Source organism: Vipera berus (assembly GCF_964194415.1).
Source record: "Vipera berus genome assembly, chromosome: 3".
NCBI lineage: Eukaryota > Metazoa > Chordata > Lepidosauria > Squamata > Viperidae > Vipera > Vipera berus.
In genome coordinates this window covers 211,229,785-211,246,853 of record NC_138204.1, presented here as the reverse complement: position 1 = coordinate 211,246,853, position 17,069 = coordinate 211,229,785, and the positions used below count along the sequence as shown (strand labels likewise).

Genomic DNA, 17,069 nt, shown 5'->3' with positions numbered 1-17,069 from the left:
GTTAAAAATGTTTAAGGAGGCGGGTCGCACCCAGGAGAGGGGGGCACCCCTGAGGGCGTACAAGTCCGTGCTAGTATATTGCCGCATGAGTCTAGAAAGTCCAGGAAGTCCAGGATAGGCATCCCTTAATTGTCCATGGGAGGATTGAACATGGAGACAGATGTCTGGGTCCCCACCCAACTTCACTGCCACTCAGTTGGGTGCCCCCAGAGACAGGCCGCTCCCCGCCCTCTCACGACGGGTTGAGACCCCGTTCCTGGGGGTGGACCAGGTATCCTCTGGGTAGGCAAACCCCATAGAGCTCCCACCTCTATGAGGTTGCAAATGGAGAAGTCCAGCCACTCTCCCACCGTGGCCGATACCCAGGTATGTCGAAAGTCCAAAGGGAGAAGGGGGAGGGTAGGCAGGCAGATGGTAAGAAAATATGTCCAAGGCAAAGAGGGTAGGCAGGCCAAAGTAAAAGAGATAGTCTGAAACACCGGCGTCACTGCAGAAGCAGTCCGAAGATGATGCAGGAGCCCCATGTCGTCCTTGCTCCGGTAAGATAACCCCCGGTCGTCCTCTTCGCCACCAAAGCGGTCCGACGACGCCGTCGCCATAAAAGGCGGCCTGAAGCAAGGATAAAGACCAACCATCGCCGCCAAGGTGAATAATAGTCGCCCTCTCCGCTGCCAAAACGGCCCGAGGGCGACACCACCACCACCACCGAAGCAGGCCAAGGCGGCCTGGGGCAACATGGGAGTCCCGCCGCCGGCGAAAGGGGTCAGAAGGCCAAAAAAGGCACCAAAGCCAGCAGCCGGCCTCCTCCCCCTCTCCACAAATCCCACTCCCTTCTAGCACTGATGATGCTACCTAGTTGGGTCATGAAATGTCTGCAAGTAAGCAAGTAACCTTAGAGAGCACAAAGGACCCCTCAAACTTTCACGTTTTTAGTGATGCCCAAAGCTCTTCTACCAAGTGCTTTAGGGAACAAAAGCTTGCAAAATGTAACAGAAATAGACGCAGTGATGAAAGTTACACATTTGAAAAATGGCATGCAGTAGGAAGGATTCCCGACAGAAGTTGTCTTGGAATAAAAAGAAATTGTATAACGTAACACATTGACTATTAAAGCTCTGCACTCTGAAAATTACACATACAGTAATATTTCCGGTTCACATGGTTTGGGGGATTAGCAATTCTGTTTGACAAATTCTGTCAATTTTGTATGTTCTTATTGAGGCCTTTATGGCTTAAAAAATGAATATACAGTGATAATAAGTCTTCACAACTGGTCTTCCGTTGTAGTTTCCTGGGCTTCTGGGCTTCCTTGCTCATCCTTGAAGACTCTTTGCAGAGCAACCTTGTATGATGCTCTGGGCTGGTTCTTTCCTCTCTTCCTCCTCCCAACGAGGAAATAACAGAGGGGGTTGATGCTGCTGTTGAGAGAGGCACATCCTATCCCGATGGTCATGAGGAGGAGATTATAGGAATCAAAATAGTCAATGACACAAAAGACATTCATTGGGAGAGAGAAAAGGAGGAAGAAAAGGAGAGCCAGCAAGATGGTGGTCAGCAGCTTCCTTTGATTGCGTTGCCATTTAGACCTCATGTGAATCCAGAGGGTCACAGTGGACACAACCATGAGAGGGGTACAAAGTAAACCATTTACAGCAAGCTGGTAAAGGAAAGGTGAACGTTCAAAGTTCAAGCTCCAGTGCAGAATGAAGTGCGCCGCAGAGAGCAGGAAGGAGAGGATCCAGACGAGGCCACAAACCAGGGTGGGCAAATATGGCAGACGACGGTAGCGATGCCAGAGCGGGAAGAAGACAGCCACACATCTATCCAGGCTTATGGCGGTCAGGAGAAACTGGCTGGCAGAATAGGTGACAGAAAAGAACTCGAAAAATAATAAGAAAAAGACAAACAGAAGGTCAATTTCTTTCCGCAGAGTTAGAACCGTCACAAATATAATTGCAGTCACAAGGCAGGTGAGGACCCCGAAATCGGCAATGGAAAGGTTCAGGATGTAAGTGGTGAAAGAATTTCTCTTAATCGCCCCATTTCCCACCAGGCCTAGACTGCAGATCATGGCGATGAAGATGTTGATAATGTTCCGTGTTAAATCATCACCCGTCGGTCCAAAATATTTAGCCCAGCCCTCGTACCTGTTAACAGAAAGAGATCAAAAGAGAGTCAGTCCCTGTCTCAACTCCTGAACCAAACTGCTCAAACAGGCAACTCACTGAATAGGTTTTTCTGTTAAACTGTCACCCAACGATTGACCATACAAAGGAAATTTCTGACATTTTAGAAAGGTCTAAAATTTTAGAGACTTAGAGAACCACAGTTTTAGTAGTTTGGAAAAGAGGGTTGACCATTTCAGAATGGCTTGCAGAAGTTGTAAGAATGTTCCTAGTCATTTCATGCTTCTCAGATATCCAGATGACAAGAAGAGGCCAAGAGACAATCTGTCCATCTGACAAAAGTGTATATACATGCAGACAGAAACACACGTAGATACCCATACATTTTGTGTACTTACACACAATCGACACATGGCTGAATTTGGACAATTGCTGCACTTAGAAGTGACCCAAACTTCCCACCCAACAATCCTCAAAAGGCATTTCGGTAGAACTCCTACTGTTCCCCATTATTAGCCATCCTGGCTGAGGGCAGAGTAGGGTTATCAGGTATCTGAACCGACAAAGGACAACACAAAGAATTGGAAAGAAGAACACAAGGGGGTGTGGGGAGACGAAGTGTGTGTAGGGGCACATAATTGGAAATGCACACCGAGTGGAATTGTGCTAGTGTTAGCAGTTAGTACAGAATAGAGAATAAAAAATTTGGAAGGGATTTTGAGGTCTTCTAGCCCAATCTCCTAACCCTATATGTATTTCAGACAAGTAGCTGTCCAGTCTCTTCTTAAAAGCCCCCAGTGATGGAGCGCCCACAACTGCTGGAGGCAGGCTGTTCCACCGGTTAATTGTCCTCACTGTTAGGAAATTTCTCCTTAGTTCTAGGTTGCTTCTCTCCTTGGTTAGTTTCCATCCATTGCTTTTAGTTTTGTCTTCTGGTACTTTAAAAAATAGGTTGACCCCCTCTTCTTTGTGGCAGCCCCTCAAATATTGGAACACTGATAGTCTAGTTCTTCTTTTCTCTAGACTAAAAAGGTAAAGGTAAAGGTTCCCCCGCACATGCGTGCTAGTCGTTTCCAACTCTAGGGGCCGGTGCTCATCTCCGTTTCAAAGCCAAAGAGCCAGCGCTTGTCCGAGGACGTCTCCGTGGTCATGTGGCCGGCATGACTAGACGCCAAAGGCGCACGGAACGCTGTTACCTTCCCACCGTAGTGGTCCCTATTTTTATGCTTGCAGTTTTACGTGCTTTCAAACTGCTAGGTTGGCAGAAGCTGGGATGAGTAACAGGCGCTCACTCTGTTACATGGCACTCGGGATTCAACCCGCCAAAATGCCGACCTTTTGATCGACAAGCTCAGCATCCTAACCCACTGAGCCACCGCATCCCTCTTCTCTAGACTAGCCATACCCAATTCCTGTAACTGTTCTTCGTATGTTTTAGTCCCTAGGCCTTTAATCATCTTAGTTGTTCTCTGCTCTCTTTTCAAAGTCTCAACTTCTTTTTTATAATGCGGTGACCAAAACTGGATGCTGTATTCCAGAGTTGGTCTTACTAAGTGTTTATCCAACAGTACTAAAACTTCATGTGATCTTGATTCTGTTCCTCTGTTAATGCAGCCCAATATTGTGTTGGCTTTTTTGGATGCTGCTGCACACGGCTGGCTCATATTTATGTGATTGTTCACTAGGACTCCAAGATACCTCTCACAGGTATTGCTTTTGAGCCAGGTATTATCTAATCTATACCTGTACATTTGTTTTTTTTCCCTACCTAGATGTAAAACTTTACTTTTCTCTACATTACATTTCATTTTGTTGGATAGGGTCCAGTGTTCAAGTTTGTCATGATCCATTTGGATCCTGAACTCATCTTGTGGCATGTTGGCTATTCTTGAATTGAGCAACTTCCATCCCTTACAAGGGGCTCCCATTCCAGCAGCTGCAAATTTCCTTTTAGGATGTTATGAAATAATTGGAAGATTAACTCCATTCCTGCAAAGAAAATATTTTGTACCATAATACTTGCTTATCTTGGAATTTGGGTCCAATTGTATAGTTGTCACCACTTCCACCATGTTGTTAGTTGCGAAGTCTTGTCCGACCCATCGCGACCCTATGGACAATGTTCCTCCAGGCCTTCCTGTCCTCTACCATCTTCTGGAGTCCATTTAAGCTCACGCCTACTGCTTCAGTGACTCCATCCAGCCACCTCCTTCTCTGTCGTCCCCTTCTTCTATTGCCCTCAACCTTTCCCAGCATTAGGCTCTTCTCCAGTGAGTCCTTCCTTCTCATTAGGTGGCCAAAGTATTTGAGTTTTAGCTTCAAGATCTGGCCTTCTAAAGAGCAGTCAGGGTTGATTTCCTCTAGGACTGACCGGTTTGATCACCTTGCAGTCCAAGGGACTCGCAGGAGTCTTCTCCAGCACCATAGTTCAAAGGCCTCAATTCTTTGGTGCTCAGCCTTTTTTATGGTCCAACTTTCACTGCCATACATTGCAACTGGGAAGACCATAGCCTTGACTATGTGCACTTTTGTTGACAGGGTGATGTCTCTGCTTTTTAGTGTGCTGTCTAGATTTGCCATGGCTTTCCTCCTAAGGAGCAAATGTCTTTTAATTTCTTGGCTGCAGTCCCCATCTGCAGTGATCTTGGAGCCCAGGAATAATAATAATAATAATAATAATAATAATAATAATAATAATAATAATAATAATAATAATAATAATAATAATAACAACAACAACAACAACAACAACAACAACAACAATAACTTTATTGTCACTTTGAATGTACAGCAATCATCATACATCCAAAAGAAATTTCATTGCATTCAGCTCTCAAAAAGCCACCACCTCTGGTACACTCTCCTTGTTCGTGGCCATCTTAAGTTTCAGATCGTCCATTTTCGTCTCTAGGGAGTGAACGATGGCAATCAGGACAGATGGAAACGGAGCTCCATATGCTGCATGGTTTCCAAATTTTGCTGTTTGGTTACCTAAATTACATTAATTTTGTATGTTCCTACTCCACAATATATCATTTACGACTTGAGTAAACAATGGCATTGATGCTTCACAACTGCTGCTCTTTCATGTCTGCTGCTCCTCCTTGAACACTCTTTCAAGAGCGACCTTCAAGGATGTTCTGGGCTGATTCTTTGCCCTCTTCTTCCTCCCCACTAAGAAGTAAAGGAGGGGGTTGATGCTGCTGCTGAGAGCGGCACATCCTATCCCAATGGTCATGAGGAGGGGATTATAGGAACCAAAATATTCAATGACGTATAAGGCATCCATTGGGAGAGAAAAAAGGAGGAAGAAAAGGAGAGCCAGCAAGATGACAGAGAGCAGCTTCCTTTGACTGCATTGTGATTTAGACCTTACATGAATCAAGAGAGTCAACGTAGACACAATCATGAGAGGCGTACAAAGTAAGCCATTTACAATCAGCTGATAAAGGAAAGGTGAACTTCTAGAGCTTCTGGTCTGGTGGAGAATGAAGTGCACCGCAGAGAGCAGGAAGGAGAGGATCCAGATGAGGCCACAAACCAGGGTAGACAAATATGGAGGACGATGGCAGCGATGCCAGAGAGGGAAGAGGACAGCCACACACCTGTCCAGGCTGATGGCCGTCAGCAGAAACTGGCTGACAGAATAGGTGAAGAGAAAGAGCTCAAAAAATAACAAGAAAAAAACTGCCAGAGGTTTAGTCTTTTTATAGAGAGTTAAAAAAGCCACAAATATAGTTGCAATAATAAAGAATGTGAGGGCCCCGGAATCAGCAATGGAGAGATTCAGGATGAAAGTGGTGAAAGAATTCCTCTTAATGGAATTGGCTAAAAGATAAATTGTTGCTCCATTTCCAATCAGGCCTAAAATACAAACAATGGCAATGGAGCCATTGATGAGGTTTCGTGTTAAAACATCAAACACAGAAATAGTTGTCAAATATTCATTCCAGCCATGACTCCTGTAAACAGAAAGAAACAAAAAGAGAATCAGTCCTTGTTTCAGAAATTCTTGAATGCTGAAATAACAACAACAACAACAACAACAACAACAACAACAACAACAACAATAATAATAATAATAATAATAATAATAATAATAATAATAATAATAATAATAATAATAATAATAATAAAATGGAAAGCAATTTGTATCTGGCAGAACAAAAAGGAAATTATAAAAAATCAAGAGGAACAAAAGATCAGCTGCTCATTGACAAAATGGTACTTAAAAATGCAAAACGACGAAAAACAAATTTAAATATGGCGTGGATTGATTACAAGAAAGCATTTGATTCATTACCCCACAGTTGGATTAATGTGTGTTTGGAAAACTTTGGAATCAGCAAAAACATCTGTACATTTTTGAAAGCAAATATGCAAAAATGGAAAACAGTTCTAACAGCAAATGGGGAGAACATTGGTAAAAACAACATCAGACGAGGAATCTTCCAAGGGGACTCACTTTCACCACTACTGTTCAACATCACATTAATTCCATTGACAATAATATTACAAAACACAAAACTGGGATATCACATCTCAAGCCAGCATGGCAAGATAAATCATCTACTATACATGGATGACTTAAAACCGTATGTGAAAAGCCACACTGAACTTGAATCAATACTCAAGGCAGTTCAACTGTTTAGCAGTGACATCAGAATGGACGTGGACTTGGAAAATGTGCTATATTATCCATGCAATGAGGAAAAATGGGAAAAATAGAAGGAATAGAACTGGGAAACAGAAGTATTATGAAAGCACTAGGAAAGGATGATGGTTACAAATACCTAGGCATATTGGAAGCAGATAACATCTTGAATGGAAAAGTCAAAGAGTCAACACAAAAGGAATACATCAGAAGAGTCCGCAAAATACTAAAATCAAAGCTGAATGCTGGAAATATAATTAAAGCCATTAATACATGGGCAGTCCCAGTGATATGCTACACAGCTGGAATTATCAACTGGACTTTGGCTGAAGTGGAACACCTAGACCGGAAAATGCGTAAACATGAATATGCACCATGCTCTACATCCATGAAGTGACATCGACAGGTTGTATCTGCCAAGAATAATAGGGGGCAGAGGGCTACTGCAAATCCACCAAACTGTAGAAGAAGAAAAATGAAGTTTTAATGACTATGTAAATCAAAGTACAGAAAAATTGCTGTAAGCTGTGAAAACAGAGAGCATTATAAAAATAACAGAAACAAAGGCAGAATATAAGGAAAAATGGCTGGATGACAGATTAAATAGATGGAAAACCAAAGCTTTGCATTGACAGCATTTGAAAAATATTGAAGGAAAATGTGATAACAACTTGACATGGGCATGGCTTAAGATGGGAACCATCAAGAAAGAAACGGCTTAATACTGGCTGCTCAAGAACAAGCACTACAAACTAATGCCATGAAAGCGAAGATACAAAAATCTACTGACAATCCAAATTGCTGACTTTGCAACGACAAAGTTGAAACTGTTTCACATTTAATATGTGAGTGCAGCAAAATTGCACAAACTGATTACAAAGCTAGACATGACCGAGTTGCTAAACTAATCCACTGGGCATTGTGTAAAAAATATGACTTGCCTGTGTCCGAAAAGTCGTAAGAACATAGGGTGGAAAAGGTTGTTGAGAATGAAGGGTGAAAATCTTGTGGGATTTTCGAATACAGACAGATTGCTATTTGGAACACAACACGCCAGATATCGCAGTCATAGAGAACCGAAGTATATAGTTGATTGATATCGCTGTACCAGGAGATGCCAGAGTCGAAGAAAAAGAACTGGAAAATATTACGAAATACTGCAACCTGGCCATCAAAACTGCGCAATTATGGATGAAATGTGTAACAGTGATACCCATTGTCATCGTTGCACTGGGAACTATGTCCAAAAACTTTGCAAAATACATCAAGTAATTGCAGCTTCCTGCAATAACTCCAGCAAAGCTACAAAAAACTGCGCTACTCGGAACATCTTACATTTTAAGGAGATACCTGGTTGATACCTAGGATGCTGGCAGCAACCCGTGTCAACCATTAGTGCCAGTCAATTTGAGTGTTCAGTTGACTGAGTTTCATGCTTTATGAATAAAAGTTTTATAATAATAATAATAACAATAACAATAATAATATTAACAACAACAACAACAATAGTAGTAGTAGTAGTAGTAGTAGTAGTAGTAGTAGTAGAGTTGGAAGGGACCTTGGAGGTCATCTAGTCCAACCCCCTGCTAAGGCAGGAAACCCTATTTCATTTCAGACAAAGGGCTGTCCAGTCTCTTCTTAAAAACTTCCAGTGTTGGAGCATTCACAGTTTCTGGAGGCAGGTTGTTCCACTGATTAATTGTTCTCACTGTCTTGAAATTTCTCCTTAGTTCTAGGTTGCTTCTCTCTTTGGTTACTTTCCATCCATTGCTTCTTGTCCTGCCTTTGGGCACTCTGGAGAATAGCTTGACTCCCTCTTCTTTGTGGCAGCCCCTGAGATATTGGAACACTGCTTTCATGTCACCCCCTAGTCCTTGTTTTCATTAACCTAGACATACCCAATTCCAGCAGCCGTTCCTTATATGTTTTAACCTCCAGGCCCCTAATCAACTTTGTTGCTCTTCTCTATACTCTTTCTAGAGTCTCCACATCTTTTTTACATCGTGGTGACCAAAACTGGATGCAGTATTCCAAGTGTGGCCTTATCAAGGCATTGTAAAGTGGTATTAACACTTCATATGATCTTGATTCTATCCCTCTGTTAATGCAGCCTAGCACCGTGTTGGCTTTTTTGGCATCTGCAGCACACGGCTGGCTCATATTTAAGTGATTGTCCACTAGGACTCCGAGATCTCTCTCACAGTTACTACTATTGAGCAAGGTACCACCTATACTATACCTGTACATTTGGTTTTTTCTTGCCTAAATATACAACTGTACTTTTTTCAACATTGAATTTCATTTTGTTAGATAGGACCCAGTGCTCAGGTCTGTCCAGGTCCTCCTGTATCTTAAGCCTATCTTCTGGAGTGTTGGCTATTCCTGCCAACTTGGTGTTGTCTCAAAATTTGATGAGTTCCCCATCTATCCCCTCATCCAAATCATTGATGAAGATATTGATGAGTATTGGGCCTAAGAACAGAGCCTTGGGGTACCCCACTGCATACTTCCCTCCAGTTCCATTAAGACTTACACATTGAGTATGATTTGTAGGCCAATTACAAATCTATGGTGGTAATGCTGTCTAATCCACATTTTTCTATTTTGTCAAGTAGTAAGTTGTGTTCTACTTTATCAAATGCCTTACTGAAGTCCAAGTAAACACTATCCATGGCATTTCTCTGATCACTGTTTTATCACTTTGTCAAACAATGCACTTATTTTGTCTGGCATTATCTGTTTTTCACAAACCCTGGTTATGACTTTATTTGCCTTTAGGTGTCTAGATTTCTTTCTTAACACAAACCGTCTTAGACACCATGCAAACTAAATCTCCTACGGTCCTTACTTGTTGTGTACCAGCACTTTCCTAATGCCATACTTCAGCTTGGATACCCAAACTAAAATTTAGGGTACGGAAACTAGACCTAATTGCAAAACATATTAGTTCAAGATTAGATTCTTTCTAACTCAGCTACTTTCACTAATTTCATCTGATAATTGTCTTTTCGTATGGATACTGCCATTAGAATAATAATAATAATAATAATAATAATAATAATAATAATAATAATAATAATAATAATAATAATAATAATAATAATAATAATAATAATAATAATAATAAAAACCTGGATGCAGTATTCCAATTGGGGCCTTACTAAGGCAGTGTAAAGTGGTATTAACCCTTCATGTGATCACGATTCTATCCTTCTGTGAATTTCATCTGATAATTATCTGTTCATATGGATACTGCCAGTAGAACAACACCACCAACAACAAACCCCCAAAACTGCTGGATTTTCTTGAGGGCTTTGAACTATGTTCAGGCCAAAATGTTAGTTATTGTAAAGATGGAGTGACATTCATCAGTCTGAAGTCTTCTCACTCTTTTAAAATCCTACAAGGGAGGGAGTAAGGAAGGAAGCAAGTATTTCCCAGTGCTTTTTGCCTGCAAATGGTCATCACGACTGTCTGTTTAGGTAAGGAAATATCTCTGAAACAGCATCCCAGCAGGTCACAGTTATTGGGAACATGCATAGGGAAATGATATAGGTGTTTTGCCAAGTTGCAGTGGCCCAGGGCCCAGGGATCAGATATAGAACCACCGAGGCTGGGCTAAACAGGTGAGGTACCTAATTGTAACTATTTCATCCTCAGAGTTCTTATTTATTTATTTGGTGCTACAGCATCTTTCCTTTAGGACAGGGGTAGGCAACCTTGGCTCTTTTATGACCCGTGGACTTCAACTCCCAGAATTCCTGAGCCAGCCATGCTGGCTCAGGAATTCTGGGAATTGAAGTCCACAAGTCATGAAGGGGCCAAAGTTTCCCCCATGTTGGCTCAGGAATTCTGGGAGTTGAAGTCCACGAGTCATGAAGGGGCCAAAGTTTCCCCCATGCTGGCTCAGGAATTCTGGAAGTTGAAGTCCGCGAGTCATAAAAGAGCCAAGGCTGCCTTGTTGTTGTTGTTAGTTGCGAAGTCGTGTCTGACCCATTGCGACCCCATGGACAATGTTCCTCCAGGCCTTCCTGTCCTCTACCATCTTCTGGAGTACATTTAGGCTCACGCCTAGACTAGTAACAGTCTAGTAACTTCATGAAAGTCATCAGTGAGATTCCCTAATAATTCTCAAATGGAGATCAGCCACTCACTGGGGAGCTCTATCTCTTGTCTGTCACCTACTCTAAATCTAAGTCCTGGTGGATGATCACTTAACTATGAGCTAGCAATTTGCAGCAGCAACCAAAAAAGCTAATACAATCTTGGGTTGTATAAAAAGAGGCATAGAATCAAGATCATGTGAAGCATTAGTACCACTTTATAAAACCCTACTGAGACCACACCTGGAATACTGCAGCCAATTTTGGTCACCATATCACAAAAAAGATGTTGAGAGTCTGGAAAAAATTCAGAGAAGAGCAACTAAGATGATCAAAGGCCTGGAAGCTAAAACATACTAAGAACGGCTACAGGACTTGGGTTTAGCTAGTCTAAAGAAAAGAAGAAATAGGGGTGACATGATAGCAATGTTCCAGTATCTGAGGAGCTGCCACAAGGAAGAGGAGGCCAGGTTGTTCACCAAAGCACCAGAGGGCAAGACGAGAAACAATGGTTGGAAACTGACCAAGGAGAGAAGCAACCTGGAACTAAGGAGAAAGTTCCTGACAGTGAGGACAATCAACCAGTGGAACAGCTTGCCTCCAGAAATCGTGGGCACCCCATTACTGGAGATCTTTAAGATGAGACTGGACAGTCACTTGTCTGAAATGGTATAGGTTCTTCTCCTTTTTTTTTATTAAAAAGTTTTAACATACATTTTATCTTTAACCATCCCCCCTCCCCCTCCCATACCCATCCCTCCCTACCCCTCCCCCCTCCCCCCCGACTTCCCAGAGCTAAGTACAGGGTATAAAAACAAAAAAACAACAATCATGAACATCCATATGCTAACAACCATAAACTCTAAAATCTATCACTCTCTAGCTCATATAGGATAACTACAAACACTATTACTATTAAATATAAAAAAAGAAAAAAAAAGAAAAGAAAGGAAGACTTATTCAAATGCTACATGAAACTTTTTAATCCCATATTTGTTCTGGATATACTCAATCCATTTTCTCCACTCCATAATGTAACGTTCTTGCGAGTGATCTTTCAAATAAGCCGAGATCTTTGCCATCTCTGCCAGGTCAGAAACCTTTAAAGTCCATTCTTCTATAGTCGGCAGTTCCTCCTTCTTCCAATATTGACCTATTAAGAGTCTTGCTGCCGTAATTAAATTTAACATCAACTTAGTGTCCACAACCGTAGCATCTGTAATTATACCTAACAAAAAAAGTTGCGGGCAAAACTTTATCCTTTGCTTGAAAATCTTCTGCATGTTCCACCAATTTTTTATCCAAAAGGCCTTAACCTTTTTACAAGTCCACCATATGTGAAAATATGTTGCATATTCATCACCACACCTCCAGCACTTGGGCTGATAATTCGGATACATACTTGCAAGCTTTTTAGGATCTAGATGCCATCTATAAAACATTTTATAAAAGTTCTCTCTTAAGTTTTGAGCTTGTGTAAATTTTACGTTTCTCACCCAAATCTTTTCCCACGTATCCATTGTAATAACTTCTTGAATGTTTTGGGCCCATTTTATCATACAATCTTTAACAAGTTCTGTTTCTGAGTCAATTTCTATCAATGCAAGATATATCCGTTTGATATGTGCTGGACCCTGCTTTCTAATTTGCTTTATCAGATTTTCATCAGTCATTGTAAAACCAGTTTTCTGATCTTCTTTCCACCTGGCCCGTAGCTGAATATATTGGAACAGGTTCTTCTCCTTGAGCAGGGGGCTGGACTAGAAGACCTCTAAGGTCCCTTCCAGGTCTATTCTATTCTATTCTATTCTATTCTATTCTATTCTATTCTATTCTATTCTATTCTATTCTATTCTATTCTATTCTATTCTATTCTATTCTATTCTATTCTATTCTATTCTATTCTATTCTATTTTCTAAAAATCTTCATTGAATCACTTGGGAACCTGATGTCTCTGGACATTCACCCGAAGTGAGTTAAGAACAAGCTGAGTTGGGCAACCTCCATCCTTCAGAAGAGGCCCCCATTCCATCAGCTCCAATGAGCAGAGCAGAGGGTGAATTTTCCTTTGGAATGTGATGAAACAATTCAAAGGCTAATTTCGTTCCTTCCAAGGAAATATTTTGTACCATAAAATACTTACAACTCATGGTAGGTTGGCCACACACGAAAGGGTCCTGTGTTATTTAAATCTAAATTACAGAAAGATCATGATTATTGTCAAAATACACATATATTTTAGAAACATCTTCCAAAGTTACAAATTTGTTTTTATGTCTCTGTGTCCGTGTCTGTGTATAGATAAATAAAAGAATCCTCAATAATTTTTCCTTTGGTCTCCCTAGAGAGTCATTGGTGGATAATCAGTTTGAGTGACGCTTTCTAAGGTCCCTGTCCCAGAAATATTTAACCTGGTAATTAATTAGAAAAAAAAATCATCTTCAAAGGGAAAAAAATTCTTCCCACCCTTGTTTTTCCTTCATTTTCAGAAATGCTTCTGGACCTGAAATCACTTAAAAAAAAATCTTAAAGTTCATGGAGATTGACTTCATCCCTTGTGTCCTTCCAAAGGACAATTCTGGGATGATGTTGCATATAGGAAATGGCAGATATCACCATGTTAGCATTCTTACATTCCCCATGAAAGCTATTTTATGGGCGAAAAAAACCTTCTTAGGAGACATTTTGTGAATGTACCCATGTAATGTCTTCAAATATAAGCTTCATCCCATGTGGGATGGGACAGGGGGCAGGACTTGTGATTTGCTGCTAAAATTTCATTTTGGGAATAAGTTCACGAAGCATTACAAACCCGTGAGGTTTTTGTTATCAGTAGCATCCACAAAGGCAAGGAAATTATATATAGTACAGTTTTCATGCCGTCCATACCACCTGAATAATTAAATTGCTGCTCCATTATGCAAAAAGTGTTGTTTTCTTGCTTAGAAACATTCAAATCCGTGGATAAGGTGGACAATCTGGGACACTGTAATTTAAAAGGAAATGCAATTATCAAAAGCAAGCAAAATGATTGAAAGGATTTGGGCTCTTAGGGAATTCAAGTTTAAAAAGAGCCTTGGTGGAGCAGTGGGCTAATGCCTCCTTAAGTAACACCAGCTGCCTGCAATTAGTGCAGGTTCGAGTCCCGCCAGGCTCAAGGTTGACTCAGCCTTCCATCCTTCCGAGGTAGGTAAAATGAGGACCCAGATTGTTGGGGGCAATTAAGCTGACTTTGTAATAATGCCGCTTGGGTGTGTGAAAGCCCTAATAAGCAGGCATATACATAGAATGAAGGCTATTGCTAAGCACATTGATTTGTGCTTAGAGTGTGTGTAAGCCGCCCTGAGTCTTCGGAGAAGGGCGGGATATAAATGGGATTTTAAAAAAAACTTCCTTTGTCGAGACAAAACAGGCATAATATTGCAAGCCTTCCTAGCTTTCAATCAAGCAATCAAACTTTATTTACAGGCCACAGCCAAACCCAATACAAAAGACCAGAGATGCAGTACGGTAAGTACGAAACATGAATTTTAAGAATTATAAGAAATATTTAAAAAGTTAGCAGCTAACAATCATTAGCATGAGAACACAAGCTGCTGTTATAGCTAGATGGATTTAAGAGTCAAGTTAAGAGGCAGTAGAGAGAAAGCAGAGTTGCTTAACTCGTTCTTTGCATCACTCTTCACGCAAAAAGAAACTATAGCCCAGCCTACCAAAAAAACTAAGCCTAAAGGACAGACTAAAAAATTAAAGGTAAAATAAGCAAGAAAATGGTAAAAGGACACCTGTCTATTCTTGACAAATATAAATCACCAGGATCTGATGGATTACATCCCAGAGTTCTGAAGATGTTGGCAGATATTAGCTCAGAACAATTGCACCGTATCTTTCAAAAATCCTGGAGCAATTAGTCAGTCAGAATAGAGCTGGAATGAAACTTGGGGTCTTCTTATCCGACTTCCTGCCCATAATACAATTTCAGACAAGTGACTGCCCAGTCTCTTCTTAAAAACCTCCAGTGATGGAGCGCCCACAATTTCTGGAGGCAAGCTGTTCCACTGGTTAATTGTCCTCACTGTCAGGAAGTTTCTCCTTAATTCCAGGTTGCTTCTCTCCTTCATTAGTTTCCAACCGTTGTTTCTTTTCCTACCGTCTGGTGCCTTGGAAAATGTCAAGAGAAAAGAAGGACTAAAGGAGACAGGATAGTATTATTCCAGTATTTGGGGGTAAGGGTCTAACCAACTTAAACCCCTGAGACAGAAGAACATTTTCTTTAGAAATACTGCACAATTAGATCTTCCAAAAGGGAGTAATAGAAAATCTCAAAAGAAACCAAGACCCAGCTGTTAAAAATGCAGATTCATCCAGGAAGAGTGGGGGAAAGGAAACGCGTCAAGGAAACAGCCATTTCCCTTTACGAGAAAAGATAAGTCCAGCTGAAATTTAAAAGTACCAAAGAAGAGGGTTGTTTTTTCCTTCTCGCTCTTCCTTCCCCACCCTGTGTAATTTTGGACAGACAACCAAGAACTATTGAGCCAAGGGAAACGGCCAGAGGACAAGAAACCAGAAAAACATGTGCCTTGTGTAAACAATAAAAAACACAACTGGATTAGGGGCTGCAGAAATACCCACCTGCTAGAAACAATGTAAAAACTGACAAGATTAGCCGAAACACACACAGAGAAACCCATTAGCCTAGCAAGAGGTGAAGCGGTCAGCTGGGAAGCCCCACGTGGAGGTGGTAAAGCATGCCCAGGGCCAGCAGGCAAAAGGACAGCCCGAGCGGGGAAAGCCAGATCCCCATCAGTGTCATGGCTGTCCAGGCCCAGCAGAGATTCAGGGAGGCACACAATCCTAGCTGGGACTGGGGGGCCATGGCACCGATGGGGAACCGGCTTTCCCTGCTTGGGGTGGCCTTCGGCTTGCTGGGCATGAGCGTGCTCTACCGCCTCTACTCAAGCTTGCTAGCCGGCTGCTTCGCCTCTTTTGTGCTGGGTGGGGCTGCTGCTCTTGGTGGCGGCCTACTGGACCTGCATGAGCTGCTGGTGGCGGCATCCCGTGGCAGGGCCAAGGTGCGTCGGGTGTGCAAGGGGAAAGCCCTAATAAGCAGGCATATACATAGAATGAAGGCTATTGCTAAGCACATTGATTTGTGCTTTAAATTGTAAGCCGCCCTGAGTCTTCGGAGAAGGGCGGGATATAAATGGGATTAAAAAAAAAACAGGCTCCACGCTTGGGCCAAGGGCAAGATCTGCAAGGGGGCCAAAATGACCAGCATCAACCTGCTCTCCAACTACAAGCAAAAACAGATGGGATGGAGTAGGTGTGTCCAGCGGTCTGCATCATGGGCCTCCCCCCTTCCTTATTTCACCCGCTGCTGGAGGGCTGGCCCAGTATTGGCAGTGGGCTGTGGAGCCTGAGGACACCAGTCTATGCATCGGCAGGGTGTGGCTGCTGATGGACACCGTCGGCCCCCATGCACTCGCTGGCCTCTGAGTGCAGGAGCCAATGGTGTCAGGCAGCAGCTGCCCCACCTGCTGCCTCACCTTGCCTTGCCCCACGCCCTGGCCCTTGCCTCACCCCACAGGATGAACCTCTTGCCTACTGCTCCACCTACTAAAGACCCCCCTGGATCTCTCCTAACCCTGCCCGGTCCCCACAGGTGTTCCCTCCACAAGCAACATCGAGGTGGCCATGCCCACCCTGGCCACACCCATCCAGTCTGCTGTGACCACTGCAGCCAGACTCACTCAGTGAGCTATGCTACCTCCTCCGAGGGCACCACAATGCTGATGCGGCCCTGGCACTTTGCAATAAATAAGTGGGTTTTGGGTTGCGGTTTGTGCACTTGGTCTCTAAAAGGTTCGCCGTCACTGGTGTAGAGCAGGGGGTTGGACTAGAAGACCTCCAAGGTCCCTTTCAGCTCTCTTCTGAATTGAAATTGAAGTTGAGTTCCATTATTGGCTAGAGCACAGGTCTGCAACCCGCGGCTCTGGAGCCGCATGCGGTTCTTTCAGCCATCTCCTGCGGCTCACAGTCCTCTGCCATGTGCAGTCCTCCCCCCCAAAAAAGTGGGACTAATAAATTTCTACCAATCAATTCAAATATGCAGGTAGGTGCATATCTCGCCTTGGCTCCACTGTTCAGTGAAACCCAGTTCTGCGCATGCGCGCATGTACGCGCAT

At 42.5% G+C, this 17,069-nt stretch overlaps 2 protein-coding genes across 3 annotated transcripts; both read right to left on the bottom strand.

Annotated features, from left to right (window-relative positions):
• Positions 1-805: 805 nt before the first annotated feature.
• On the bottom strand, positions 806-2,109 carry LOC308666147 (mas-related G-protein coupled receptor member H-like). Its single transcript, XM_081324727.1, has one exon. The coding sequence runs from the start codon at positions 2,069-2,071 to the stop codon at positions 1,265-1,267; it is 807 nt and encodes a 268-aa protein (XP_081180853.1). The 5' UTR covers positions 2,072-2,109; the 3' UTR covers positions 806-1,264.
• Positions 2,110-4,878: 2,769 nt separating this feature from the next.
• Positions 4,879-15,179, bottom strand: LOC308666143 (proto-oncogene Mas-like). 2 transcript variants are annotated; one of them, XM_081324723.1, is made up of 4 exons: positions 14,670-15,179; positions 13,777-13,870; positions 13,028-13,076; positions 4,879-6,088 (listed from the first exon to the last, which is right to left on the bottom strand). In XM_081324723.1, exons 2-4 carry the CDS (start codon positions 13,799-13,801, stop codon positions 5,212-5,214), a joined length of 951 nt encoding a protein of 316 aa, XP_081180849.1. In that variant the 5' UTR covers positions 13,802-13,870; positions 14,670-15,179; the 3' UTR covers positions 4,879-5,211. The 2 variants fall into 2 exon arrangements, with proteins under 2 accessions (XP_081180849.1, XP_081180848.1); XM_081324722.1 differs by having other exon boundaries at positions 13,777-15,179.
• Positions 15,180-17,069: the final 1,890 nt, after the last annotated feature.

Bases quoted from the DNA above. Each gene is read 5' to 3' on its own strand.
- LOC308666147 (XM_081324727.1), bottom strand. From the start codon at position 2,071: ATGATCTGCAGTCTAGGCCTGGTGGGAAATGGGGCGATTAAGAGAAAT.
- LOC308666143 (XM_081324722.1), bottom strand. From the start codon at position 13,801: ATGGAGCAGCAATTTAATTATTCAG. The intron at 13,077-13,776 runs GTGGTATGGACG...TCTGTAATTTAG, and splicing joins GCAGCAATTTAATTATTCAG to ATTTAAATAACACAGGACCC. The intron at 6,089-13,027 runs GTAAGTATTTTA...TTCTGTTTACAG, and splicing joins TGGCCAACCTACCATGAGTT to GAGTCATGGCTGGAATGAAT.